Source organism: Grus americana, chromosome 24, assembly GCF_028858705.1.
Source record: "Grus americana isolate bGruAme1 chromosome 24, bGruAme1.mat, whole genome shotgun sequence".
Lineage (NCBI taxonomy): Eukaryota > Metazoa > Chordata > Aves > Gruiformes > Gruidae > Grus > Grus americana.
In genome coordinates, this window is record NC_072875.1 from 1,552,830 (window position 1) to 1,579,287 (window position 26,458).

The 26,458-nt window shown below is 45.2% G+C and overlaps 2 protein-coding genes across 7 annotated transcripts in view; both read left to right on the plus strand.

The window, feature by feature from the left end:
- DIXDC1 (DIX domain containing 1) overlaps nucleotides 1-15,834 on the plus strand; it is a 48,368-nt gene extending 32,534 nt beyond the window's left edge. For all 6 annotated transcript variants that reach the window (XM_054803110.1, XM_054803109.1, XM_054803112.1 and 3 more), the window contains 14 exons: nucleotides 1,248-1,396; nucleotides 4,490-4,579; nucleotides 4,686-4,739; nucleotides 5,629-5,679; nucleotides 6,786-6,890; nucleotides 7,457-7,510; nucleotides 8,082-8,174; nucleotides 8,260-8,331; nucleotides 9,046-9,132; nucleotides 9,283-9,444; nucleotides 9,562-9,628; nucleotides 11,109-11,217; nucleotides 11,780-11,888; nucleotides 12,814-15,834. In XM_054803110.1, coding sequence (XP_054659085.1) covers nucleotides 1,248-1,396; nucleotides 4,490-4,579; nucleotides 4,686-4,739; nucleotides 5,629-5,679; nucleotides 6,786-6,890; nucleotides 7,457-7,510; nucleotides 8,082-8,174; nucleotides 8,260-8,331; nucleotides 9,046-9,132; nucleotides 9,283-9,444; nucleotides 9,562-9,628; nucleotides 11,109-11,217; nucleotides 11,780-11,888; nucleotides 12,814-12,894 — 1,283 coding nt within the window. In that variant the 3' untranslated portion in view covers nucleotides 12,895-15,834. The remainder of the gene's footprint in view (nucleotides 1-1,247; nucleotides 1,397-4,489; nucleotides 4,580-4,685; nucleotides 4,740-5,628; nucleotides 5,680-6,785; nucleotides 6,891-7,456; nucleotides 7,511-8,081; nucleotides 8,175-8,259; nucleotides 8,332-9,045; nucleotides 9,133-9,282; nucleotides 9,445-9,561; nucleotides 9,629-11,108; nucleotides 11,218-11,779; nucleotides 11,889-12,813) is intronic.
- Nucleotides 15,835-17,051: 1,217 nt separating this feature from the next.
- DLAT (dihydrolipoamide S-acetyltransferase) lies at nucleotides 17,052-26,433 on the plus strand. The gene is made up of 14 exons (XM_054803115.1): nucleotides 17,052-17,458; nucleotides 18,013-18,114; nucleotides 18,450-18,574; nucleotides 18,693-18,849; nucleotides 20,026-20,152; nucleotides 20,527-20,717; nucleotides 21,236-21,398; nucleotides 21,622-21,689; nucleotides 22,439-22,531; nucleotides 22,625-22,732; nucleotides 23,285-23,400; nucleotides 23,688-23,850; nucleotides 24,014-24,150; nucleotides 24,971-26,433. The coding sequence occupies exons 1-14, from the start codon at nucleotides 17,213-17,215 to the stop codon at nucleotides 25,098-25,100; spliced, it is 1,926 nt and encodes a 641-aa protein (XP_054659090.1). The 5' UTR covers nucleotides 17,052-17,212; the 3' UTR covers nucleotides 25,101-26,433.
- Nucleotides 26,434-26,458: the final 25 nt, after the last annotated feature.

Genomic DNA, 26,458 nt, shown 5'->3' on the forward strand with positions numbered 1-26,458 from the left:
TGGAAAAAAAAAAAAAATTTAAATTCCCTTAAAGAAAGAGTCCATGTGAGCTTGTCAAGCCCATGATGCATAACTTGACTTTGTGTAAGGGTCTGTGTTTATAGCACATCTGTACATAGGTCGAGTGGCTCTTCCAAGGAATTGAACAGTTGTAGTATTGTGGTGGTGTTTGCATTGAGAAGTCATTGCTGTATTGCCACAAATGCCCTCTGATTTGGTCAGTTTACACTTAAAATTTTCATGCAGATTGAAGGAAAGGTTTTAAAAGAAGTTCCTGAAGTGATTTATTTTTTTGTTGGTTTCTTTTCCTTCTCAGGAATGTGGCCTAATAACTCTTTCCAGTTAGCATCCATCCCAAGAGCAAACAAAAGAGAAGCTCTCCTAAGAAATGCCTTGCTGCCTCAGCCAATGTAGTTCTGCTTCAGTGCTCCTTCAAAAGTATTTGACAGACTATCTCAGTGGCTGAAGTAGCTGGCAGGCTGTGGCTCTTCCTTAAATTCTTAGCAGTACTATGTCTGCTTCCTGCCTGTACAGTAGGATATTGCAGATGCATGTCTACAGATGCACAGCAGCTTGCATTGGCCAGTTTCACTTCTGGTCACTGCTATGATTATTCCTCATCAAACCTCATCCCTTCTTAAGGAAGAAAAAAAAAATCTATATTCCTGGGCCAGCCAGTGGATGATAGTTAACCAGTGATCCAACTTACGCTATGGGGATCAGAAAAGACATGCAAGGCTATTAAGAGAAAAGTCTTTTTCAGAATTAGGTGTGTTGTCCACCTTGAGAAAGCCGTGTTACTTGACAAGTAGAAATAGTGTTTAATGTTACCTTCAGTGGATCCTTGGTGCACCCTCTAACACTAAGACATGCTCTTCAAATCCCACAGTGGCTTTTCTCCCTTTAGGTGTTTTTTAGCACACATGGTGTGGTACATTGTCCTCTGTGATGTGCTTTGAAATGTCCAGTACTGAGGAATCAGATGCAGGGCAGGATTAATGAAGGGCAAGGATGCTTGTCTTTAATATATGTGTATGCAGGAAAGTTTCCTTTGCATAAGGAACGAGGCATGAATCCTTGAGATTAGACAAGGTGTCATACCTGTAGCAACTTCCTTGATACCGACTAGAAGACATGCTGGTTTGTTAGTGATAGCTAGTGTGGACAACAGGCAATTATTATGTGGTACAAGTCTTTTCTGGACTCCTCTGTCTGTCATGACCACATTCAGCTGCTCTCTCTTCCAGAAGAGACAGAATCTCGTTTCCAGCCTGAGTGGCAAGCAGGGAACCCTGGGTCATATTTTGAGAATTCATGGGAGGAGCAGCTTTTGGAACAACAGGACCATTTGGAAAAGGAAATGGAGGAAGCAAAGAAGATGATTTCAGGTTTGCAGGTAATAGATTTTCTTCTCAGCTGGGTTCCCTTCCACATGCATTTCTCTTCCCACCAGCTGTAGCTGGAAGACAGGTTATCTTGTAGCTGAGGTGCTGGTCTGGAACTTGAGAGAGTTGAATAAGAGTCCTGGTACAGTGAGGTCTCTTGGGTCACCTTGGTTAAATAGGGACAGTGGCTCTTCCCTGTGTCTTACCCTGTGGGATGAATCCCTTCAGGGAAGAGTTCCTCAGGAATGAGGAATTATTTCTGATATTGTGGATAGTGTATATTGGCTGCAGCCAGCAGAGACCTTATCCAGCAACAGAATGCTACTGACTAAGCACTCTGACATCTTCCTTTCTTGCAATGTTTAGTCTCTCTTGACTCCTGCAATTGTGATTTGGTGCTGATCACTTTTTCCAGAATGGAGAATGCCAAAACCCTCCTTGCCAATGTCCCAGAGGCAATGTAGAAGACAGCTGGATCCAGCCACAGTCTTGCTTGAGGCAGGGTGTGCCTGTCCTCCATCATTGTGTAGCATACTTAACCAAGAGAGCCCAGGGAAGGAGGAAAGATGTTTGCAACTTCCCTAGCCCTAGTATATTCCCCAAGTTTTCAGAGAAAAGATTTTAACTAACATCAGTCTGCAATTCGGACACAACCTTTTCTTTTTCTTAGCTCAGGCTTGTCCAAAACTTGGTGCTGACATGATTTGAGGCCCTTATTTAGTAAGAAGGGACAGAGAAGGGAGTGGAGAGAGAGTAGAATTATATTGCTATGGAGACTGAAGATCAGTGATATTCACTGATAGTAATTTAGGTGGACTGTGAGAGGGCAAAGGGCACACTGAATGCAGGTAAGAATGGAACCACTGTAGAGCGTCTAAAACAAAGCCTGTGTTTAGAAGGTGATTATGTCTGTGTTGCCTTTTGGTTGGAGTCCAGATCCTAGCTGGTTTCATTGGCTTGGTGCCCTGTCCTGTGAGGCTGCATTAACTGTACGTGCTGTCACTGTGCAAAGCACGTATGTTACTGTGCAGAATGGTAAGGATGCAGCAGTATTTTCCCATATGCTGCGACTGGCACTCCCCTTATTCACCAGGGCATTTAACAGCCTGCAAGTTTTGTTAGCAGCCTGAGAGAATAGAGCAGTCTTTCTGTGATTTGTGATTGGAAGTAATGCAGAGAGACAAGGAATGTCAGGAAATCAATCAAGATTCACAGAGCTGATCCGGGGTCACACAGGTTTGCATCAGTCTTTCAGTGAGCTAGGCTGAACTATAATATTTGGGATGCTCTCTATGCAACTATTTATTTGCGATACCTTTTCCTTGCTGCCCTGTTGTAGTCCCTCCCTGACCAAATGACCCTCAGCCCAATGTGTTTGACTCTACATGGGGAATAGAGCCCCTGATCCATATGGTAAAGACCCTGAACTCTCTCAGGAATATTCCTTTCTGTTTGTGCTGGGAACCATACTGTCTTTGAATTGTAAATATTTATGTGCCAGTAAACAAAGCAGAGATTGTGTGAGAACCATAGGCAGCGGAGGCAGAGGGTGGGGGTGGGGGGGTGGGCACTTTCCCTGTGGACAATGGGTAGGAAACAAAAGACTCAAAAAAAAAAAAAGTTTGCTTGGTTTACTGGTAAAATCCAGTTGCATTATGTGCCCACTGGGAGCAGGGTGAGGGGGCACTGGAGGGACTGGCAAGTCCTATTCCTCCAACCGTGGCTCCATGTTTCAGAAGTGAGGGTGAGCAGCTGATATTGCTGCCCCATCATCTCCTGGGAGTAGGAAGAGGCAGCCGATGTTGCTAGCCAAGAAATTGGATTTGATTAATTGATTTTCCCCCTCTTGCTCAATACTTAAAAGCCTCAAGTTCATGAGAGTTTGGCTGAAATATCAGGGACTCGATGTACATATACCCCATAAGGTGCTAAAACCATGGCAGCTTTTTATGTTCCTGTGTGATTCCTGCTTGAGTGTTCTGCTGGGAAGACTTTGGGATGCACTCAGAAAACAGTTTTCCAAAGAGCTTTTGCATTAACTGAATACAGATTGTTATTTGCTATTCGGCAGCAGTTGCAACTCTTCGGTGGAAGATTGCGTCAGCAGGCAGAACCTGACCTGTCAGCCTTGAAGACTTTTGGGGCTGAGCTGGAGTATTACTGCAAACAGGATATTTTTTTTTCTAGCCATGGAGTTCGAACAGAAATAAACTGGAAAGCTAACTGAGAGGGGCATGACTCCTTCCAATGTGTCCAGTTGTATGCAGCATCCTGGCATGTACCAGGTGCCCTGAGTCCTGGAAGTTAGAAAAGTCAATGTAAAAGCCATCAGCTAGAGAAAACCAGTATGGTATACCCTGCTGGAGATCTGGCCTGGTCCTGCTAGTCACAGTTCTTACAGTGCACTATTTTCCTTCCTTCAGGCTGGATTCAGTCTACTGTGGGAATTCTGGCATCTTCCTGCAGACATCTGGGCTACCTTGGAGCTGCTGAGGGGGTTAATGCTGTGCTCCTAGCAGCCTTCCTCAAGCACAGGACATAGCTTAAGATTTTCACTGTCTGTGTGGGTGAGGGCTCTTCCCTCACCTGGACAATAGTTCTGAATGTGTCTCGGTCTTGTCCAGTGTAGAACAGAATTAGGCTTCCCTGAACATCCTGTTTCCGTAGTCTTTTGTAGATATGTGGTTAGGAAAATGGCTTCTTTCAGCGGGAGACACTTCAGTCTTATTCCAGAAGAGAATCCTTACAACATAAACCTGGTTCAGTCTCCACTTTAGACTTCAAATCTGTTATTTTAGTGAAGGCTACCCTTAAACTGAAGCATGAGACAGACTTCATTCCCTGAAAATTTGAGGAGTCTTTTGGTGTCTTTCTATGGGGAAGAGTATTGGCTGACAGATATCTGGGAGAGCTTTTTCAGGAGATAAATCTTCTTGTTCATTCCTGAAAAATTCTACTCATTTTTGAGGGGAATAAGTCAGCAGAAATGGAAAATAAAACTGTTTAGAAACTGTTAAAATGAATGACTGTTAGCCAGAGCTGCAGCTAGCCTATTTTCCTGTGAAACCCCTGAAGAGGAGGTTTTTTTTCCTTCATCTAACCAGGCTTTGTTGCTCAATGGGTCTTTACCTGAGGATGAGCAGGAAGGGTCCTTTGAACTTTGTGAACGTGGAGCCTGCCCCGAAGAGCAGCTGGTGAGCACATTGCTGTACCTACAGTTCTCTGATCAAGCTACCCTTTGCACTGTTCTGCCACAGGCAGGTGTCTTGCACAATAATAACCATGGTATTTTATATTCAGATCATAATCCAAAGTCGCCTGGACCAGAGTGTGGAAGAAAATCAAGACCTAAAGGTTAGAGGGGAACAGGTGAAGGGGAAAGAGATCTTTGCTGACTCTGTCCTACTTGATTTTTTCTTTTTTTTGTGTGTGAGTGTGTAGGAGTGGGGCAGGGACAGGAGGGGTGGACAACACAATGGATGACATGGGGGTTATAATGTGTTAGGGTACCAACTCTGTTCCCATAGTCTGCTGTATGGGATCTCCATCCCTTCAGGAGCATAGATATCTGCTTCCCTGAGACCATAATTAATTGACCTGGAGAGCACTCACAACACTTGGCTGGGAAGTGTTTATTGTGTCCATATTAGCAGTTAATATAAAAGTTTTTGGGATAGCACCAGAAAAATATATGCTGCCTCCCCACTTTGCCTCAAGCCAATGCTGGTAAAACAAATATCTGTGTATTACTGGAGTTTAAATGAGCCCTGAAATAGATTTTTCCTGCATGTTCTTAATGCTGGAGAGATCCAGGTTTTACTAGCTTCTCAAAACTTTATTCAGGACAGCTGTTAAGTTTCTAGCCATGTCTGAATAAAATGATCTTTCAAGTACGAAATAAATGCAGCTAAGAACCTGTCCTGTCAAGCCTGCCTTAGTTCAGCTTTCTGCTAATGCTAGCTCTGGGACCAGTTCTGATGCTAGGAGAGAAGTATTTGACGTTTCCTTGAAGGACAGATTTGGGGAACTAGGCAATCTTTTTCTCTCATGTCTTTAATAGCAGGGGGTTAGGGAGCTGCTCAACTGTTTCATCATGTTTGTAACTCATTAAAATGCTCTTTCATCTGTGGGAAAAGGTGGGATGTGCTTTCTTCTGAAGGAGGTGTCTGAGGACAGAGAACACTTTGGTTGATCCTGAAGGGGTGACAAGATGCCATTTAATCAAATTGTGTTGCATTTACAGAAGGAGCTATTGAAATACAAACAAGAAGCTCGAAACCTCCAGGGAATAAAGGTGAGGAAAGGGACACTTCATCAAATATAAATAGTAAAGCTTTAGAGTCTGCTGCAGCCCATGAGTAGGGCGAGCAGCAACCATACACCTCTGAGGAATCTCAGATTGTGGAGGGAGTTGTATTAGGGGACTGGGAGATGGGGGATCCTATGGTCTGTTTCTCATTTCAGGGAGAGACTGCAGTTAAGGCAGGCACAAGGAGTTAGATCTCCTGGGTTCTATTTCTGTCTGTAAGATTGTGGTCAAATGTCCCCTCTTTTGTCTGTTTCCCCTAAACCAAATATGAGGCATAGGATGCCTGCTTGGTTCTCATGGCTTCCCCCCCACCTCGCCTCTGTCTTGGGGTACGCACAATAGGATTGGCCCAGTGAACTCACTCTTGTCAGTAGGCGAAAAAGAGCATGGGGGTATCCTTGTCCTCTTCAGCTGCAACATTTGCACAATTTGGCTCCTGTTTGCTCCGTTTCTCCGTCTGGAGTTCTGAACACTAATAATCTACTCTTGAGCAGAGGTATTTTTAGAGCTGCCTGACAGGCTTCTGGGAAGGAAGCAAACAGCAGTAGCTGTCCAAGGCAGACCTCTTGGCTTCTGGATAACGCTGAGTGAAAGGTGCAAAATTTGTTCTGACTTTGGCCTCTTCAGAGGGGACTTCATTGCATGACTAGGTCACACTGAGAGCTTAAGTTTCTTTGTGTGCTTGGCTGATGTTGGCCTCTCTCTGCCCTCTGGATGATGCAGATGCCTGGCTGGAGACACTAGCTGTAGGCCACTGAAAAGACCCTCCAAAGTCATTGCTGTTTTCTTCCATAAGAGCAAACTGCCAGGCCATGTCTGGAGCCGGAACTTCAGGTAGAAGCACAGAAATGCCTCTGTCCCATATGGCTAGAATGCTGGTAGGGAAATCACTTTTCGGTAAGAGAAAGGCGGAAGACCTGAGAGCCTGTTGGGCAGATGTCTGTCTACCTCCTGGTTGTTTGGGCCCTTGGCAACACTTCAGCCTTGTGAGTGGCCCCGCTGTGTTATGGCCACTAGTGTAGGTCAGTCACTTCCCAGGGAAGGGCTTCTGCCTCTGTCTTGCACCTTTCTACAGATAACATCTCTCCTAGGATGCTTTACAGCAAAGGCTGATTCAACAGGATGCTTCAGTTCTTCAGCTAAAGCAGGAACTTCTGAGAGCAAACATGGACAAGGAGGAATTGCACAACCAGAACGTGAGTCACTGTGCTGCTGAGGGTTAGATTATGTTAGGAGGTTGGTGGCCCTGAGGGCTCCAGCAGTGGAGTTGATGGTTGCAGTATAGTTCTTGAGGTCATGGGATAGTGAATGACCAGTGAAAAGTCTCTGCATATTAAAAACTGCAAAGTTTACTAGCCAGCTGTGAGACTCACTGGAGTCTCCTGTTCTTCACTCCTACTTCCGGTCCTCCAAGACCTTCAGCTGAAACAGGGAAGGGCTTTCCATGATGTTTTCAGTACAGTTGCATTTTTCCTTCCTTGCTGTGCTCCCCGGGTTAGCAAGTTGCTCTTTGGCAGGTGAGGCTGCCATGTATAGTGTCTCTCTGGAGAGAGAAGGGCAAGGAAGGAAGTGTCCTCTCCAAAAGGTTGATATACTTAGACACTAGGATGTGTCTAAGATGTGTCTTAGACGCTAAGATGTGTCACACTCCCTTGAACTCTGCGGGTATTTGGTCTCAGGTCACCCTTTAGCACAAGGGGCAAAGAGGTTGTTATTAACTCTCTAAGAATACCTACCTCACACCTATGTGTTATTTGTGCAGGTTGACCTTCAGAGGAAGATTGAAGAGAGAAACCGGCTACTGGCAGAATACAAAGTAATGGAACCTCTCTTCACTGGAGGCTTTGCTGGGGCAGCATCTAGTGGCTTTTTAGTTTTGTGAATGTGACTGCTGTCTCCCTGGCACTCGGTCACCTCTGGGAATGGCACTGTGGATAGTGAATAAGTTGCAATAGCCATGGATGTTTGTAATGAGATGGAGGGATCAGATGTTGTGTTCTGCCCACAGCTTTTTATAGCAGATCTTTTATTGTCATGGTTTTTCTGTGATGGCTTGCTGAGTATCTAACACTTGTGCAGAAGCCTATTGGATTAGGTTGGGTCACCTGATTATCCACTGATCTCTCAGGAATCTGTTTTCTCTGGGACAGTTGCCTGGCCTCAGTAGTGGATCTTTGCTGGGCAAGGGGACTCCAGGCAACAACAACCTGAGCAATCTTTTAAAAAAAAAACCAAACTTTGACACTCAGTTTTAACATCTAGCTAGAAGTACACACATTGTGTAAGTCAGCCCGATCCTGGCAGACGACATAAACTTCCCTGCCATGGGAAGATGATTGTGAGCCTTACTCACTGTCCTGTTGATTCTCTTGATTACTGTGTGGCAGAAAGAACTGTGCCAGAAGGATCGGCATTTACAGCAGCATCAGACCAAACTGGATGAAATGCTTAGGCAGCTTTCTGAGGCCAGCTACCAACAGGTATGGGGCAAGTGGGCTGCACCGATGCCCTGAGAGCTGGCACTTGGTGACTCAGTTTGTGCTTACTCCTCTACTGCCCTCACAGGTGGATTTGGAGTGGGAGCTGGAGCATAAAGAGGCCCTGCTAGCTCACTGCATGAAGAGAGAAGCTGAAGAGGTATGGGAAGCCTTGGTCTAAACATCAGGCTGTTGGAGTGATGTTTCTGTCCAGCACCCTCTAGTTAACTATCTCCAGAAATCATCCACTTCATCCCAGAGAGGCCTGGCTCTGCAATCTCATTGTCAGTACCCTAACCAAGGCAGCCAGATTCCACAAAGCATCTGACTTACCAAAGCTCTCAGCAGTGAGCACTCTGGCTTAGCCTCTTGTGTCAAAATCCTAAGGGATGAAACAGTGAGGGGAGCACAGGGGTGAGTGGAAGCCAGAGAATCTTGGCTTCTAGCTTCAGCTCTGGCATTGGCTAATGGTTAGAGCAGGGTTTAGTTTCTTATCTCCTCCTTGTCCTGTTTACTCTGGTATTGAGGACTTGGAACTGTCTCAGTGGAAAGAGTGCCAGCCCCAATATCTGTCCTTGAACAGTGCCACTTGAACATTGATTGTGTTCCCTAGAGCTTGCAGAGCCCTGTGGTGTAGCAGCTGTCTCTGCCTCTTTTTCTCTACCTGTATGTCAGGAATCATGTTTCTGCTCTAATCTATAGGACTGCCTGCACGCTCCTTACTGAGTGTATTTACCTGTTAGAAGATGGGAGTTATATCGCTGATGTGGAAAGTTTTCATGCCCTCTCATCACTTTGAAGTTCACAAATTGGGATCTTTGGGGAAGTCCTAACCCTTACATTTCTAGTGGCATACCCATCTTCCCCTGAACAGGTGATGGCTTACAGTGGTCATAGTGCTCAGAGCAATGGCTTCCTCCAGACAGCAGGGAAAGGAGCTGTTCCCACAGCCCACCAAGTGGTAAGTGCACATAAGGGATCTGCAGATGAGGGCTCCAGATATCCTGGAATCAATTACAGTCTTAAGAGACATTTCCCCTAAGACCTATGGCTTCAGAAGGGAAGAAAGCAGCCTGGAGTTAGTCTGACTGACTTGTGGTCTCTTGGGCAGACAAATGACTTGCAGCTGGTTCGTGATGCCCTTCGCAGCCTCAGGAATAGTTTCAGTGGCCACGATCCACAGCACCACACTATTGATAGCCTGGAGCAGGGCATCTCCAGCCTAATGGAACGGCTGTACCGTGTGGAAACACAGAAGAGGCAAGAGAGAAGGGTAAAGGCTTCCTAGGGCACTTAGCTCTTAACTTTTGCCCCTCACACAATCCAGAGCAATGAGAGCTCCAACTGGGAATCGATACTTTGTTCTCACTCTTTTGGCTTTGCACCCTAGATCCGGGGGAAATCACCAGCAAGCAGAGCAACAAATGAGTGTAGAGACTCCTGGCCTCCTAAATCCAGTAAGTGCCTTTCAGCTCCTGCCCTCCCACTGCTAAATTCATTGCTCAGGTTTCCTGGCCAGAGTCCAGGGTGTAGCATCCCCTTGGGAATCTGTTTGTAAAGCACCATCACAGTGGGAGTCTGTCTGGGCCACTTTGGTAGTACTGCAGTATAAATAACTATGACAAACAATTACCCTTGGGATGAGTGGGAAATGTGATGTTATTTCAGCTTTCCTGCTGGTTTGCACCATCTAGTGGAAACAGATAACTGTACAGTTGCCTCTTCCTCTGTTCCCATCTCAGTGTCTAGCTCCTTTCATGTATGCATAACAGCACAGCCCTTTGTGACACCATGTTTCCTGGCTCCGGCTGCAGCAGCTCCATGTTTGATTTTCATCATGAAGGCTTTTTCCAGTGTTGGTTGTAAATGACACCTAGAAAGTGTATGAGTTTGTAGAGGACTGTAGGTATTAGGGAAAGGCAGAGGCCCCCACCTTTCACCTGCATTGTATCCAGCAGCAGGGTAGCCTGGAGGTACAAAATGTGGAGGAAGGTAGGAGAGGAACTCAGAAGCCTGAAGTGGGTTGTGGGGAGAATTTTCTGGCTTCTCCCTCCTCTCACATAAACTACAGTTTTCAGAGCAGCCACCAGCCATGTGTTCTCTGCATGCAAACTGTACCTCTTGCTTTTTGCAGATTCCATCCTTCTCCACTGCAGCAGGAAAATTGAGTTGTGCAGCCGCAGATGTAGAATGCCTTGGGTGTAAAGAGCTCTAAGAGGTGTCTCCAAAGACTTGTTAAATTAGAAAGCCTTTGAATGGGTGTCCATAATGTTTTCTGCCTGCTAGGAATTTTTAAAACTGCAGAGTCACTCAGTGTGAACCTTCCTCTGCTTCAGCTTTTGGCATAGCACATTGCAGGGAAGCAGGAAACAAGGCAATAGCCAGAGAAAGAGAGAACACAAATGAGCAAATTCAAATCCATGCACAAACACCCATCCTGGCCAACTAGAATGGGAACATGGGGAGAAGACAGATAACCTTTTGCCTTGATGATCAGTCAATTCATCCTGCCCTACCCATCTGCAAGTGAAGGCAAGTGATAATGTAGCTATACTGGACAGGGTACTGTTCAGTCATTTTTCTCTTCCAGAAAGTTTTCCCTGCCAGTGCTGAGGTAGTAAATAGAATGTCTGTGAAGCAGATGGTGGCAGCGAGCACCTCTGTGGATGGGACAGTAATCCTGTAGGACAGTGCTAGGCAAATCTTTCACTCTAATAACATAGTTGGATCGTGACCCTACCTTAAAATGCAAACTTTTCCAGCAAGCAGGGGCATACCTGGCCCTTTCCAACAGGGGTGATTAGCCACCCTCCTAAGAATCTCTTCCCATCACCAGTTTCTCTGCTGTGATGGCAAATTTGCTGAGACCACCCATTTTATCTCCTGTTGTGGCAGGAGACAGACTGTTCCGCAATGATTGTGCTCTTTTCTTTGCAGAACTGCCTCATTCTCACAGCACACCTGTGATGAGCACCAGTGCCTGCACCAAAGTGTTGTACTTCACTGACCGTTCCCTCACACCTTTCATGGTCAACATACCAAAGAGGTGAGGTCTGGCTTTGCCTTGCTGACGCTGATGTGGGAGGCGCTTGTTTCCGTTAAAGCATTTGTTTAATCTCTTCTGAGTATGGTCACAACTAGCACAGGTTTGCTGTGCATTAACTTGGGCACTGGATTTCATACCATTGTCTGGGAAAAATTGCCTATAGCACAGTCCTCTAGCTGATGAAGTTGTTTTAGGGCCCAAGAGATTAATCTCTGGGTTTTTTATTAACTTCCAAGAGCAAGAGAAGGCAGCCAGACTGTTCTATTGTGGCATGTAGTGCAGGATGCTCCCATCAAAACAACTATGGTTGTCAATGCAAAAGAGAAAGTGAAACAGGCTGTTTTGAGGTGGCTCTTAATAAATCAGAAGGTAATTCTTCCTCTGAAGAAAATCTTGAGGTTGACAGGTGTGTTTTTGGAGGGGCACACTCTTCACAACCCTGTGGCCACGGTGCCATATGCCTAGCTAGACTTGGGCTGTGGCTCTGCATGCCATGTAGTAACACTTGAGCTAAATCTAGTAACGGTGTACCATGGGATAGTGCCAAACTCTTCCCTTGCAGGTTAGGGGAAGTGACTCTGAAGGATTTTAAGGTAGCTATTGATCGTGAAGGAACTCACCGGTACCACTTCAAAGCCCTGGATCCAGAGTTTGGCACAGTCAAGGAGGAGGTAAGTGTGGAATTTAGCTATCAGCCACTTTGCGTTCAGTGTTACCACACAACCCTGGAGAGCGTGGTCACCTCACTTCTAAGCTAATGAAATCTTTGAACTTTCCCCCTGAACTTCACAACTGTAGATTAAGCTCCTTTTGAAGATGCTAAAATGGGATGTTTTTATCCTCAGCCAGAGTAGTTAGATGAATGTGATTGCAATGGCCTGGGGCTTGCCGAGCCCCTTGGGCAAAGAGCTGGCTATTTTCAAAGACAGTCAGTGACACAGCATTGCTCAGGGGAGGCTGGGCAAAACCCTGGACTATACTGCTAGCCCTTCAAGTGGCTTTATAAAACCTGTTGCAATGAGAGATGCTTCAGGCAAACGTGGTTTATTCAAAAAACGTTTTCCTATTTTTAAAGGCTTTTCAGAGGTAACTGTGTGTGTGGCATCTTTTCCTGTGTGTACTGCATTACAGCCCTGTGTATGCTCAGGCTGCTGTTGGTGTGGATTGGCTTCATTAAAGTTTATTGGGATAGTTCCTGTTTCACAAATTGATTAAGACAAGTTCCAAGGGTTACCCTCTCTGGGAACAGTCAGCTGACTGGGTAGCCATTCTGAAGAAACAGCTAGAGATTGTGGTCTGGATCAGAAAAGTCATGTTTCCTGTCTTTATTTTACCTTTCCTATCAAAAACCATGCCAATAATAATCTTGATGGTTACTCATTAAAGAAGGGGCCTAATCTGTTTTATACCAAAAACCTGAAAAGATTACTCAGACATGTGAACAATGGATGAGGTACATGTTCTGTGGGCTGTGTAGTGAAATCTGAGCTAGGATCTTTGGCTTGATGCCTGCCTCTTATGCTATTCACACTGTAGAGAAGTGGTGTGCACACTCCAGATATGACTGGACTCTTTTTTTTTTTTTTTTTTTGGTAGGTATTCCATGATGATGACATCATTCCTGGTTGGGAGGGGAAAATTGTGGCCTGGGTGGAAGAAGACCATGGGGAGAATTAATCAAGCTTTTAAGTCTCGTCACTATGGAAACCTGTAACTGGCTGCTGAGCTCAAAGAATGACCAAAAAGCATGTGTGCTGGAAGGAGTCCAATTCAAGCTGCCAAAAAAAGAGGGCTTCTCTGCAAACAACGAGTAATGCATGTTGTGTGCATGGACGCCTGGCATCTGACTTTCTATAGCCAAATGCAGACAGTGTTCTGAGGCTGAAATGACAGGACCATGGGAAAGAAACACCTTGCTTTGTCATGTCAACTAAACCCTGAAGGCTTTAATGATGCATTGCTCCCTTCCTCTGCTTCTCCATTCCTGCAATATGTGCTGCAGACTGTGATCTGTGCATTTCAAGTCTGGTTTCTTGTATGTGGTATTACCGAAGTTTGCACTGATAGCAGCTTTGCCTTCATGAGTCAGAAGCAGCCGCTAGATTATGTGAGCTGAAGGTTTGACCAACTTTGGTCCTGGACTTGCATGTGCTGCAGGAGCAGAGTGACCTTTCTGGACGTTCCAGACTGACAGGGTGGAAGTCTAACCTGAGGAGGGAAAACAGTCCTCTGGAGGTTTTACGCATGGTCTAAAGCAAAGATCATCAGCTTGGCAAAGCCCCCTTTCTCCCAAACTCAGGCTGCCATTTCCTAGCCCTGCTTTTCCCATCTGCTCTCCAAAGCTGTACTCACTTCCGAGGCACTCTGGGTTTGCTTTGTTGCCATGGAGACTGTGGGAGCTTGGTGCTGGCTTATTTGCTGAAGGATTTCATTTGTTGGGGAGCTGAAATCAGCTGCTTCCCTGAGGTACTTATAACCCCTCTTCTTGTTGAGCCTCTTGCCCTGCACTCCTGCCCTCTCCTCTCTCAGCAAGGCAGACAGTTTGTCACTTCTGTGCACAGGCATCACTGTAGGCTGCTGTCCACTCATTGCTAAGGCCACCAAGCATTTATCCACACCAGTACCATAAACCCTGTAAGTCAGACCACCAGTTCCCTGGTCTGCCTGCTCCTAGGATGCATGATCAGGAAATAAATGACTGCTTGGGAGAGAACTAAGCCCTAAAATCCCTCAGGGTGGGTTTTTCTTTTTGGTTTTGTGGGTTGGTTGGTTTGTTTCTGCATTGCCTGTCTCTGCCTTTCTGCTGCTAGTCAGCTGTACTTTGAGTGCTGGCTGTGATGTGCAGCAGACACTGTTGACTTAGAAGGTCAAATAGCAAGTCAAGGCTTTGCTCATTCTTAGTACATGTGGCCCTTCCGTGGACTACCTGTGTATCTGTGCTGTGCATGAGGCTGGGAGATGGTGAACCTGGTTTTACTGTTTTATATTAACATGTCCTTTTGTAAACATGTTCCTGTTCTTGGAATTATTTTGTACCAGTTTACATTTGTCTGAGGACTGTGGATATTTTTATAATAGTGCAAGTGCTTTCTGTATATTTCTGCACGCATTATACTGTGTTCTACTCATTTTCTAGTGGATGCTGAGATGTTTTGTATCATCTCCTGTTAACGCAACACTGGGCTCATAACTTTATTTTACTATGGAAATCAACTAGTTCCTACTGGGTTTTATATTTTTTGCCAGCTTTAATAGGCAGCAACAATGCTATTTATTTTCTCACTGCTTCATTGTCCAGGAAGTAGCTCAAGGCTTTTATGTATCTCTGTGCCACATTGGCACAATGCCACATGCCTCCTGTTCTGGACAATTTGTTATGGTGACTTTCTCGTTACAGACAGCAGTAGGAAAGTTCGTCAATGAAGACGTTCATCAATGGGCTGCAGGGGGGAATACATCTCTTTTGGAAAAGAAACAAAGATTTTTCTGCTTCCCTGGAAATAGTTTCTCTGTTGCATGATCTCTAGTGAGTTGGTAAAGAAAGCATGAGGTTGTTATACTGAAATCAATTGTATTTGACTTGCAAATTTTTCTCAAGTGTTTCTTTCTTCAGGTTTTACTCATCAATTTTATTTCAGCAAGAGCCACACACCCAGGCTAGAATTTTAAGGAGAAAATTATGACAGTGTTCAAGGTCTGTAGTTGCCAGTTGCATATCCCTCTCTGCTACTCAAAGATGAGCAGTTTTGGTTTTGGAGCACTGAAGACACAGGAGGCTGTTAACATGATCAGAGCTTCTAATGGATAAGTCTTCAATCCAGCCTTGCCCATGGCTATCCAGTTTTCCCATGAAGAAAATAGTTGTTAGCCGATACAGGAGACAGCCTGTTCTTGTTCTTAGATCAGTTCAGATAACTAACCACGGTTACATTTAATATGTTTACTGCTACCAGAGTGCCAAGGACTAAGCCCTAGATGGAAACACATGCTCTCCAGAGCAACAATGGGCTATATTTGACAAGGAGCAAGACTGGACAAAAGGCTTGCTTTCTGGGGCTGGCAGTCATGTATCTTTCATCCATGCTAACATCACATGTAAGGTAGGACAAAAGAAGACAACCCCTGAGACAACTGATAGCAATGCTCTGTTCTTGGGTTCCTATATGCAGCTCCCCTCTGTGATAGCGAAGGTAGAATTGCTATCATTGCTGCTCTGATAGGCTGTATCCCATACCCACTTTGGGTTCAGCTTTATTTCTGTATTGACACTGTGGCCTTCTTCAGACTTTTTACCTTTTGCATGATTGACAGAAAGGGGTCTGGAGGAGTTAAGGAATATTAGGCATGGGGATAAGAGGTATCAGCTGGAAAAGCTGTTGGCCAGATGTTTCTCTCTGACAAAGATGTTGCTTTTAAATCAGTTTGGCTCTGCTCTAACACTGACTTCAGTGGATTTATTCTGGGGATGCGCTCTTGGTATCATACCCAGGACATGTATTTTTCACTGGTTTGAATCTGTTTCTGTCCAAGTTTATTCAAAGTTACTTTCCTATACCTATACTTGTAACTTGCTTATGTAACATACCCACTATGTGTAAAATTATATTTTCATAGAAACTCTGATGTTTGCATTCATCACTTAGGGCAGTTATTCTAAAGCCTGTTCTCTAGGAAAGTGAAGCTTTATTTGTACACCTAAACCATAAGCCTTGGATTAGTGGACCAAGCAGTTCTCAATAAATTGGGGCTGGCAAACTGAGTTTGTTCAGTGCTTGTGAAGGGGAAGATGGCTTTGAAATTAGGGATAACAGTGCATGAATCACTTGGGGTGCTTGAGGTTAGCCTCCCATGGGTCCTGGAGAAAACCTTTTCTATTAGTTCTCTCCAATGTTTTAGGAAAGGATGTATTAGCTGAGACTTGTGAGATTAGCAGACTTACAATCACACGCCTTGAAGAGCAGGTGGAGAGTCTTAGTAAAATTTACATTTACTTTTAAAACTGGCCTGAACAATACAAAATTGAAAGACAAGGTCTGCTCAGCTGCCTCGGCCACAGCAAGTTTCGCTGCTTCTACACAGCCTTGGTGGTAAACTGCTGCAACTGGCTGAGCTCAGCCAAGGCAAGTCGTGCCCAAATCATTTAGTATGGCTAAAACAGCAGCAATCCATGTAATGGGATTTTATTGCATGTGGTGTTAGTTAGCCAAGCGCTGTGCCCTCGTGCTTTCCAAGCCTTTGCAAAAACGCTGTTGCTTTCAAAGCGCAGGCGAAGTCTTTGGTTGTGGGACCCTGCGCTGCCGAATCCTGGGCAAGAAGCTGTCCTCACAGCCACTGCAGGGAATAGCTTCTGGATTTGTGGATCCCCATACAGAACTGAGATCTTGCTGAAATCTGGGCCATGGGATAGCGACACAAATCCAAGAGGGTCTGTTGCAATTTTGGGTGGGTATTGCACGAAGATACGCTTTGGCTTCAGCCCCATTTTCTTGCTGCTGGACAGGCTCCAGTCACTGATGTGACCTACAAGGCTGCACCCTCTACCAACCAGGCTTCTCACCCCGCTTCTGGTGCTGTGAGGCTGCGGAAGCGCTGGGCCGTGCCCGCGTACAGCACTACGAGTGGGCAGGGACGCGCGTGTCACCCGAGTGTCCCAAAGAGCCTCCGGCAGCTCCGCCCTCCCCGCGGGCACACCGGGCCCGGTACGCGCTACGGCCTTGGACCAGACAGCGGGAGCCGCCTCCCCCGCCTGGGCCGGACCGTTGCAGCCCCCGCGCAACCGCCCCGCCCCGCGCACCGCCGGGCCGTCCCGCTGCTGCGCAGTGCGGCCTCGCAGTCCCCGCGATGCCATCACACGGCGATCCCGCCCTGCCGTCCGTCCGCCGCGCTTTACGGCAGCGCGGCAGTGTCGCACGGGGCGGTGTGGCGCCGTGCCCGGACGGAGGAGGTCACCGAGTGGCGGCGGCGGCGGCGCCGCAGCTCCGGCTCCGACTCCAGCATGTGGCGGGTGTTTGCGCGACGCGTAGCCCGGGGCGCGGCGGGAGCTCCTGTTCCGGTGCGGAGCTGCCGAGCGCTCAGTACCGCTGGGGCCGGCCGCGGCGCGGCGGTGGGGGTCGGGGCTGGGCCGCTGGGCCGCGGCCCAGCGTGGGGCAGCCCCGTGCACTGCTCTGGCGCGCTCCTGCTGCCTCCTGCCTGGCCCCGGCTCGTCCCGTGCCGCTGCTGCAGTCTCCCGGCACACCAGAAGGTGAGAGGCTCTCCCCCGCCATCCCAGGCGGTCTGGGTGCCCCCCGTACCCCCTCATGGTCCTGCCCCTATAAGCACTGGGGTCCCCCAGAGGACAGGCTGGTGTCGCCGCCCCCCCTGCCTCGGGGGCAGCCCCTTCACTTCCTCTCTTTGGGTCTTGCTTCTCCTCGCTGGGCAGCTCAGTTTGCCCTGGGGAACTGCAGTTCCCTCTCCAAATCTGCGGTTCTCATATCCTTGCTGCCACCGTGCCCCAAATCCCTGTACCGTCGTCAGGTCCGACCTCCTTCACCGCTAGTCCTTTTTCTCTGTACCTCTCTTGGTTCCCTGGCATAGCTTCTCCCTTTGTTGGTCAGCCTCATCTCAGCACCCCAATATTGGTTTGCTCTGCGGTCTTACCAGCAGGTTGGAGGCAGTCCTGACCTGCTAGGGATTTGCAGACAGGCTGTCCTTTGTTGCCCCGTGTCCCAGCCTGTGTGGAGGATCCGTTTCTGCCCTGTGTGTGGGGTTCCTGCTGTCAGGGCTGTCTGGGTTGTAACACTTCCCTGTTCCTCACAGGTGACCTTGCCAGCTCTGTCCCCCACCATGCAGATGGGCACCATTGCACGCTGGGAAAAGAAAGAAGGTGACAAGATCAGTGAAGGGGAGCTCATAGCAGAGGTATCTTGGGGGCACAGGCTGTGTTGCATTTCTCGTGAGCTGCATGTGCATCCTGGGTTCTGTTTGTGGTTTTCCTCACTTGAATGCAGATCCTGGGTTCAAGATCACAGATCCCAACGGATGCTGTTGGGAACAAGTGGCTAACAGCCTTTCAAAGCTCGTTGCTGCTTTTCCCCTTTCTGAGCAGGAGCAGCACTTAACCTGTTTGAGAGTATACTTTCCTAGAGCTGGTGCCACAGAACTGTGTGTGTCGTGACCCTACGCTATCAGACTGGAAGGCTCTGAGCTCACTGGTTATTTCCATTGCTGTGATGATATCCTGTTCTCTCTCAAAGGTGGAGACAGACAAAGCAACCGTTGGCTTTGAGAGTCTGGAGGAATGCTACTTGGCCAAGATCCTGGTGCCAGAAGGAACAAGAGATGTTCCTATTGGGGCCATAATATGTATCACAGTAGAAAAGTATGTATTTTGCTAACCCTTGAGTTGAATTTCCTCTCTTGGGGCTTCTTGGGTGCCTTGTGTGAAAGGCTTAGAGACAGTCATCTGACTGGTTTTGTGGTTCGGTGTTTTCTTCTAGGCCTGAATATGTTGATGCCTTTAAAAATTATACTCTGGATTCTGCAGCGTCTGTCCCCCCTGCAGCCTCAGTGCCTCCCCCTCAAGCTGCAGCTCCCTCACCACCAACTCAGCCTTCTCCTCAGGCTCCTGGCAGCTCTTACCCTCCTCATATGCAGGTAGGAGAGCATTGCTGATAATTTAAGGCTTGTTGCGCTCTTCTTCTGTCTTTGGCGTTACTAGCTTCAGGGCATTTTGTCATAAATACTATCTGGAGTGCGTAGTTATTAGCTGTAATTGCAGGAGTGTATGCCACTTCAATTGTTGCATGCTTAAAGCGGGTGTTTGGGGAGGTCCCAGAAAGTTTTTTTCAGAAAATTGTTTTAGCATCCCTGCTGCTAGTAGAGAAGAGACTTGTCTCTCCAGGATTGTTTTGCAGTCTAGAAAAAAACTGCTACATATGCATTATTTGGACAGCTCTAGTATAAAAAGACCTTGTGCTAAATGTGAATAAGCTCTGAAGGTCCTGCTTGCATCTGAGAGCAGAACTTAAGACTGTAATACTCTGATGAACACACCAAATGTGTTTGTGGGTGACTAATAATGAGGTGTATTTGTGGATAATCTTTTTACCTTGCTTAGATATTGAAGCATCTACCCACTGTTGTTGTATTTGAGTGCTTTGTAGCAGGGTATTTCTGTGATGTTCCTTTAAAAAGAAAATGTGAAATATTAAACATCATTCCACAGATGATACGTATGGGAACTGATTTGTCTGACATGTTAGGCAAAGTTGGTAATTGAACAAAGAATTTATTAAAGGTTTCTTAATCTGACTTGTGTTTTAGCTACTAAACTTGCTTACTTCCCACTGCTTGCCTTATCTGTCCAGTTTTGCTCTGAAGCTGTACTCATACATGCTGTAATTGTTGCACAGCAATAAGCGTGTGCAAACCTACAGCATCTTTGAGTGCTTATTGGAAGACAAATCTGTATAGCTTTTAAAGGGGCCAAACCTGTTAGTCACAGGCAAAGTGACTTGCTTCAGTCTTCCTTTTAGCCTTGCAGACAGCAGCTGCAAGACACTCCCAATGTGATGGTGGTAATAATTATTTTGATACATAGATTTCTTGCTCTTTGCTTTTGCTTGTTTTCTTCCTTAGGCCTTTAATAAAAGAAGCCAAACTAGCAATATGGGACAGCGCTGTGCTTTGCTGTAATGGAGCCAGATCTAAGAGTGCATTAAAGGCTGGCTACTTCTTTAGGTTGGCATTATCTAGTCAGGAGTTAAAACTGTGTTCCTGTTCCTTTTGGATTACCAGAATCTGATTCTCTTGTATTCTCTGGCTTCACAGGTCACTCTCCCTGCCCTGTCACCTACCATGACAATGGGCACAGTGCAGAGATGGGAGAAGAAAGTCGGGGAGAAACTGAATGAGGGAGACTTACTGGCAGAAATTGAGACAGATAAAGCCACAATAGGTGAGTCACCTCCAAAGCCAAGAATGGATGAACTGCTCTTAGAAGGGGAGGATCCAGAGTAGCCTCTGTTCCAGCTGTTCTCCTAGCTGCTCAGGACATGAAGCTGTGGGGCAACTAAACCAGGTTTTGGTAACTTTTCATTCCATGGGGGAGCTAAACATCGGAGCTCCTAAAACCACTTCTATTTCTTCATCAATCCTTTTTAGCAGTGTACAGTGCATGGAGACGTTTCCCTACTAGTTGCACTGAAAATTATTCTTTTGCCTACTACATATAGGACAGGGCTTTAGCTACCTAAGTCTTTAGAAGCAACATTTAGAGGAACTCTTCAGCTGCATCAGGAACCAAAACAGTTTTGGTTTTTTCCCTTACAGGCTTTGAAGTGCAGGAAGAAGGCTACTTGGCAAAAATCTTGGTGCCTGAAGGAACAAGAGATGTGCCATTAGGAACAGCTCTCTGCATCATTGTGGAGAAAGAGTCTGATATCCCAGCCTTTGCTGACTACGAAGACACTGCGGTAGCTGACATGAAGGCACAAGCTGCTGCTCCTCCTCCTCCTCCACCAGTAAGGACCATTCTTAGCATGTGAGAGAAGTTATGGGGACCATTAAGAGGCCTGATCTGAACTGTTCTGCTGGTTTGACAGTGTGAAGCCCTGGCTGCAACAATAACGTTTATGATTCTGGGAATGCAAGGCTAACACGTGTTGGTGATTGGTGACCTAAGAAGTGATCATTAGTTTGCCCTCCAAAAACTGGAGCAGATAGTCATTCATTATGATCTCTTCTCCAGCCTGTTTCTTGTGCCAGTTCTAATGCCTCATCCATGAAAACTGGGAGAATAAGTTATTTATTTCACCTTTTTTTGGTGTATAGTTCAGCAGCTTAGTTGGCCTCCTTCCCAGTAAGTTTCTGATTTAGTTTCTGGCACTGGGAAACTTCTCTGAATCTGAAAATTCTTTCAGATTAGTGACTATTTTTGCGGTTCTCTTGACTGGTAATCAGATGGTCCTGTTATCTTACTGTACCTTCAAAGCTTTTGCTGAATGATCCTGAAGCTCATGGCTTTGATTCTTCTGTTAAGGTGGTGGCTACTCCTGCTGCCGCTCCTCCTCCCCAGCCTGCTGTTCCTTCCACTCCAGCAGTCTCCGCAGCTGGGCCACCTCCCTCGAAAGGAAGGGTCCTGGTTAGTCCCCTGGCAAAGAAAATAGCGGCAGAAAAAGGAATCGATCTTGCCCAAGTGAAAGGTATGTTGCCCTTCCACTTCCTTGCTCTCACTATCAAGTGTCCCTCTAGGGACATACTTTCCTATTCTTTTCTTTCCTCCCCATCAGGAACATCCTGACTATGCAGCTGTCCTCACCAGAGGCTGTGTTAAGTGACTTCTGTGGAATAAAACTGGTACCTTTAGAAACAATGCCTTGTTGCAAATAATTGAAATTGTCTTATGTTTTTCTTTGACCCTTTTAGGTACTGGACCAGATGGTAGAATCACAAAGAAAGATGTGGAGTCATTTGTGCCACCAAAGGTTGCTCCAGTGAGTAGGCTTGAGAATGGATATTTTATTATAGTGATGGAAATGTTCTGTAGAAATGCAATTACTAGATGGAACTGTTACTGCTGGATTGGTTTGGTTATGATGCTGTATGGGCTATGGTGGCTATTAGGTTGTAAAGCTTAACCTGTCAGAAACACAGATGAAACTTTCTTCCTTTATATGTCCCTTTGGTATTTCACTGAGGGGGGAAAAAAAAAGTGCGGTCCCAACCCTTCGTTTGGTTGCTACGTTGTTGTGCATTGAGGTAAGCCCAGTCCCAACTGATCTAACGTTTCTGAAAAGAGGCAATTAGAATGAAAGTCAGACTTATGAACCAACAGCCTGCTGTCATTGTTGCCACAAATCTGTTCTTTACTGTTGCTTGTCTTTTATATGAGATGATGGAAGTGTTGCTTTGTGTACTGCTGGAAGGGATGTGGCTGAGTGCAGTTTGAGAGTGCCCTCTAGCATACCTCTCTGCTGTAAGACAACCATTTAGCAGGACTTACTATTCTGGGAGCTTCATCGCAGTGTATATCAGTGTTGCATTTCTGTGTTCTACTACTACGTTTAACAATCGAATACAGGACTTACAAAGAACCTAGTGGGTACTGGAGGGGTGAGGCTAGAGAGTAGAAATATCTGCTGCTCTTAAGCAAGAGGCAACTTAGCCTCAGCATTTGTCCCACATACTGAGTTACTCTGTACAATCGATAATTGTGAATTATGCTGGCTTTTTCTGATTGCAGGCTCCAGCACCAGAGGCAGTTCCTGCAGCTGCTGCAGTTGCAGCAGCACCAGTGGGAACCTTCACAGATATCCCTATCAGCAACATTCGGAGGGTAAGAATATTTTATTCCTTTCCAAGATCATTATTTACAGTCATGAATTTTCCAAATTGATTTATTTTCATTGCTTCTGTTGTATATCTGCAGGTCATTGCTCAGCGGTTGATGCAGTCTAAACAAACAATACCTCACTACTACCTTTCTGTTGATATAAACATGGGAGAAGTACTGGTGCTAAGGAAAGAACTCAATCAGGTAAAGCATTTAGGCATGGTGAGAGTCGGGGGGGGGGGAAGCTGCATTCTCTCGCAGGTTTGCCCACCCTGCTTTTTGGTGATATGCTATTTTGGTTTGGAAAAAATAGTTTTTTCAGTGCCTTTTCTACCTGTTGTGGATTGGTTTTGGACTGTCTGTGACAGAATGAGACTTTGTATCCAGGTACCGTGCACTGATTTCTGACTTCCCTAAGAGGGCCACTTTGTACTCTGCTTGGTGTTGTTCAATTCTTCCAGCTGGAAAGTAGGGTAAAATGGTCTCTAAGAGTAAAAAAGGTAGAAAATGTAAGCAAAATAATAATTCAAAGCCAAGCTTGGGGAAAAACAGGCATTAAAAAAAGATTGTACCTTCTTAAATTTTAAAGGAGATGTATTTACCTCCTAAATTATCTTGGCACTTCAAATATTAATGCTTACAAGTAGCGTGATTGTTTTCTAACACTTTAAACAAGGCCGCATGGCAGTGACTATCCAAGCTAATTGAGGTCATGTGTAAGAGACAAACTGATGCCTCAAATCTCTTTATTTACAGGAGGTCTCGGATAACGTTAAGCTTTCTGTCAATGACTTCATAATTAAAGCTTCTGCTTTGGCATGCTTGAAGGTCCCTGAGGCAAATTCTTCATGGATGGACACAGTTATTAGGCAGTAAGTTTATGGTACGGTCGAAGCCAGAAACTTTATTTGTTCAGTAGAGAGTTCATGCCAAAGTAGCAGACCTTCTCCTGGGATTTTTGAGGAGGGAGGGGAACAGGTATAATGCAAAGGTTGAGGGACTTTTGTTAAAGTGCTAAGAAACTTGTGTCTAAGGCCAGTGTGTAAAGTGTAATAATTGTTGCAAAAATAATATTAATTCAGAGTTGTCTGAACAGTTCTGATTTTTTTTTTTATTGTTATCTTGCTAGAGTAACTGGCATCTCCTTTGTGTCTTGCAGAAATCACGTAGTGGATGTTAGTGTTGCAGTTAGTACTCCTGCAGGGCTTATAACCCCTATTGTGTTTAATGCACATATAAAGGGCCTGGCTTCCATTAGTAAGGATGTGGTTTCTTTGGCAACTAAAGCCCGAGAAGGTAAACTTCAGCCTCATGAATTCCAGGTGAGAAACTCAGATTGCTGTTAAACATTGCTGCCCTTGATTTCTGTTCGGAAGCCCTGTTCAGAATAAGCAAAGCCTATTTTGTGATGTTCCAGCCACGTTCATTAATATTCCACATGAAACAGCTTTTGTGAATTTGACTATGAATGTGTTTTTCTTGTAGGGCGGTACTTTCACAATTTCCAATTTAGGAATGTATGGGATTAAGAATTTCTCCGCCATAATCAATCCACCTCAAGCCTGCATCCTTGCAGTTGGTTCGTCAGAGAAAAGGCTAGTGCCGGCTGATAATGAGAAAGGGTAAGCATTCATCTGATTCTGTAGATACTGAGCTTCTGAATTCAAACTTTGAAATAATGGCTAGTTTTGTAACACTTCCACTAGGTTATAGTTTAAAAAAAAAATTAATTGTTGACATACTGTTTTCAGTATCTTCAGAAGAAGTACAGTGAGATCTTGTATAAAAGGGTCATGCAGGTGTTAGAGAAAAACAGTGACTGATGAATGATCTGCTGTACGTTTATTCTTGCTGCTTCTTTAGAAGTTAAGGAAAGGCTGTTTCTTTCTTTGAGGGGTAGGGTTAAGCTGTGGAAAAGAGTCTGGGATCCACAACAGTTTAGGCACCTCTTCCTCTTTAACAACTTGCTTGAATTTGCATTTAAGGAACACCTAAGGGATGGACTGTAATTCAAGTGTCCCGTATATAATATTGCCTGGCTCGGAGCTTGAACTACCATAGACCCAGGGGAACGTTTAGAGTTATTTGAACTTGTTAACAGTCCTAGGTATCTATCACTGGCACATGGGGAAACTGGAGGTTACTGAGTAAAATGGCTCTTTTTCCCCGTGTGTGGGGGGCTGTTCTCGTGATACAAAGAAAGATGAGCTTCCTGTCCTAAAGGCAACATGCAAATGGGTTTCTTAATTGTAGAAAAGAAATTAATATGATCTGCTCTCCAATTATCCTTTTTTTAGAAGTCCACAAGGAGAAATATCTGTTACCAAGCACCAACTGCTATTGCTGGTTCTCCGATAAAAGCTTTTTTGCTTTGTTAGCAGCACTGACTTGCAGTGATTTGTGTTAACCTTTTTTTTTTTTCCTTCTCTTTTTTTCTTTCAGATTTGATGTGGCCAATGTGATGTCCGTTACGCTTAGCTGTGACCATCGCGTTGTAGATGGAGCAGTTGGAGCACAATGGCTTGCTGAATTCAAGAATTTCCTTGAAAAGCCAGTAACCATGCTGCTATAATTTAACAATGCAAGCAAAATTTTCCTGGGTCACACTATTTTGTTTTAAACAAGCTATTTAGACTTTAGTGTTCAGACTTATTAAAAGAGTTCCTTTTTTATTTTAAATATGTATTATATTGTCTGGTAATGTTATTACCGGTCTGTACAGAAAAAGTTTGCAAAAGTGCTTTTCAGAGCAATATTACAGCTATACTGTATTTTTATACAGTTAGTTAACTTGCAAACACTTCCAAAACAGAGCCAAGCATCCCAGATGTAAAAATGATCCAGGCAGTATGCGTATCGCCATCTGCTTCTAAACTAGGGTGAACAGGGGGGTGCATACCAAGCAATTTCATGACCTCAGTGTTCTCAGAAATTTGAATTATAAACATCTCTTCACAGGAGTTCAGATGAGATGGTAACTGAAATGTATAAGTTAGTAGAAGGTGAATTCCCTTATTATCCCTTTCTCCTGCTGGGGTGGGTATGACAGATGCACTAAGGGACTGAAGCACCTGGGAATAGTTTCTCAAAGGCCAAGTGCTAGCATTCCAAATCTCTCCTGGAATTTGGCACCAGTCTGGACCTTCTCAGCTATGTGATCCCTTTTCAGCACTTTAAGGTGAAAGAGCACTGATATCTGTAGGGTCGCAGCTCTCGCATAACCACAGGGAATGTGCTGTCTTCTCGTCGACTTTCGCTTACGTGTGCTTTTTGTATGAAAACTCTTTAATTGCTCTTCCTCTTGCTAAGTTAGTATCAGACTATGATGCCATGGAAGTAACAGTTTTGCAGAACGTCCAAGAGAATCTGTGTGTTGGAACCCAATATAGGCAAATCATACACGCTAATAATCCCATCGGTTGATATTAATCATGTGGTGACTCGAATGTTTGGATATTTTCTTTCAGGCATTCTAACACAGGAAGCTCTGGGTTAGTCACTGGTGCTGTGGTTCTTCCCTGAATTGTCTGTGTTGTCCCAGCCTCAGTAAGCTGCAGAATGTGCTATCCATGTATATATTGTATGTAAAATGCTTCAATAGTTTGTTGGACTTGAGTCCAGTTAACCCCAGTCGTCGTATCCTGAAAGGGGTGCGGTGCTGAACATTCTTAAATTCTACTTTACACATGGAAATGTTAATGTAAAAAGGACGACTGTGTAGTAATTACAAAGTGACCAGGAAAATTAAATATAGGGGGAGAAGTTTGAAAAAAAGAAAGAAAAAGTTAAAGCTGATCTGTTATTCTGTATATTGCATTAAGTACTGTCTCCTGTAAAGTGCTACAAAATTCACTAAAGATACTGAAAGAAAATACTGTGGAAATTAAATATTTTTGTGGGAACTATTTAATGTCTGGTTGCTGTGATACC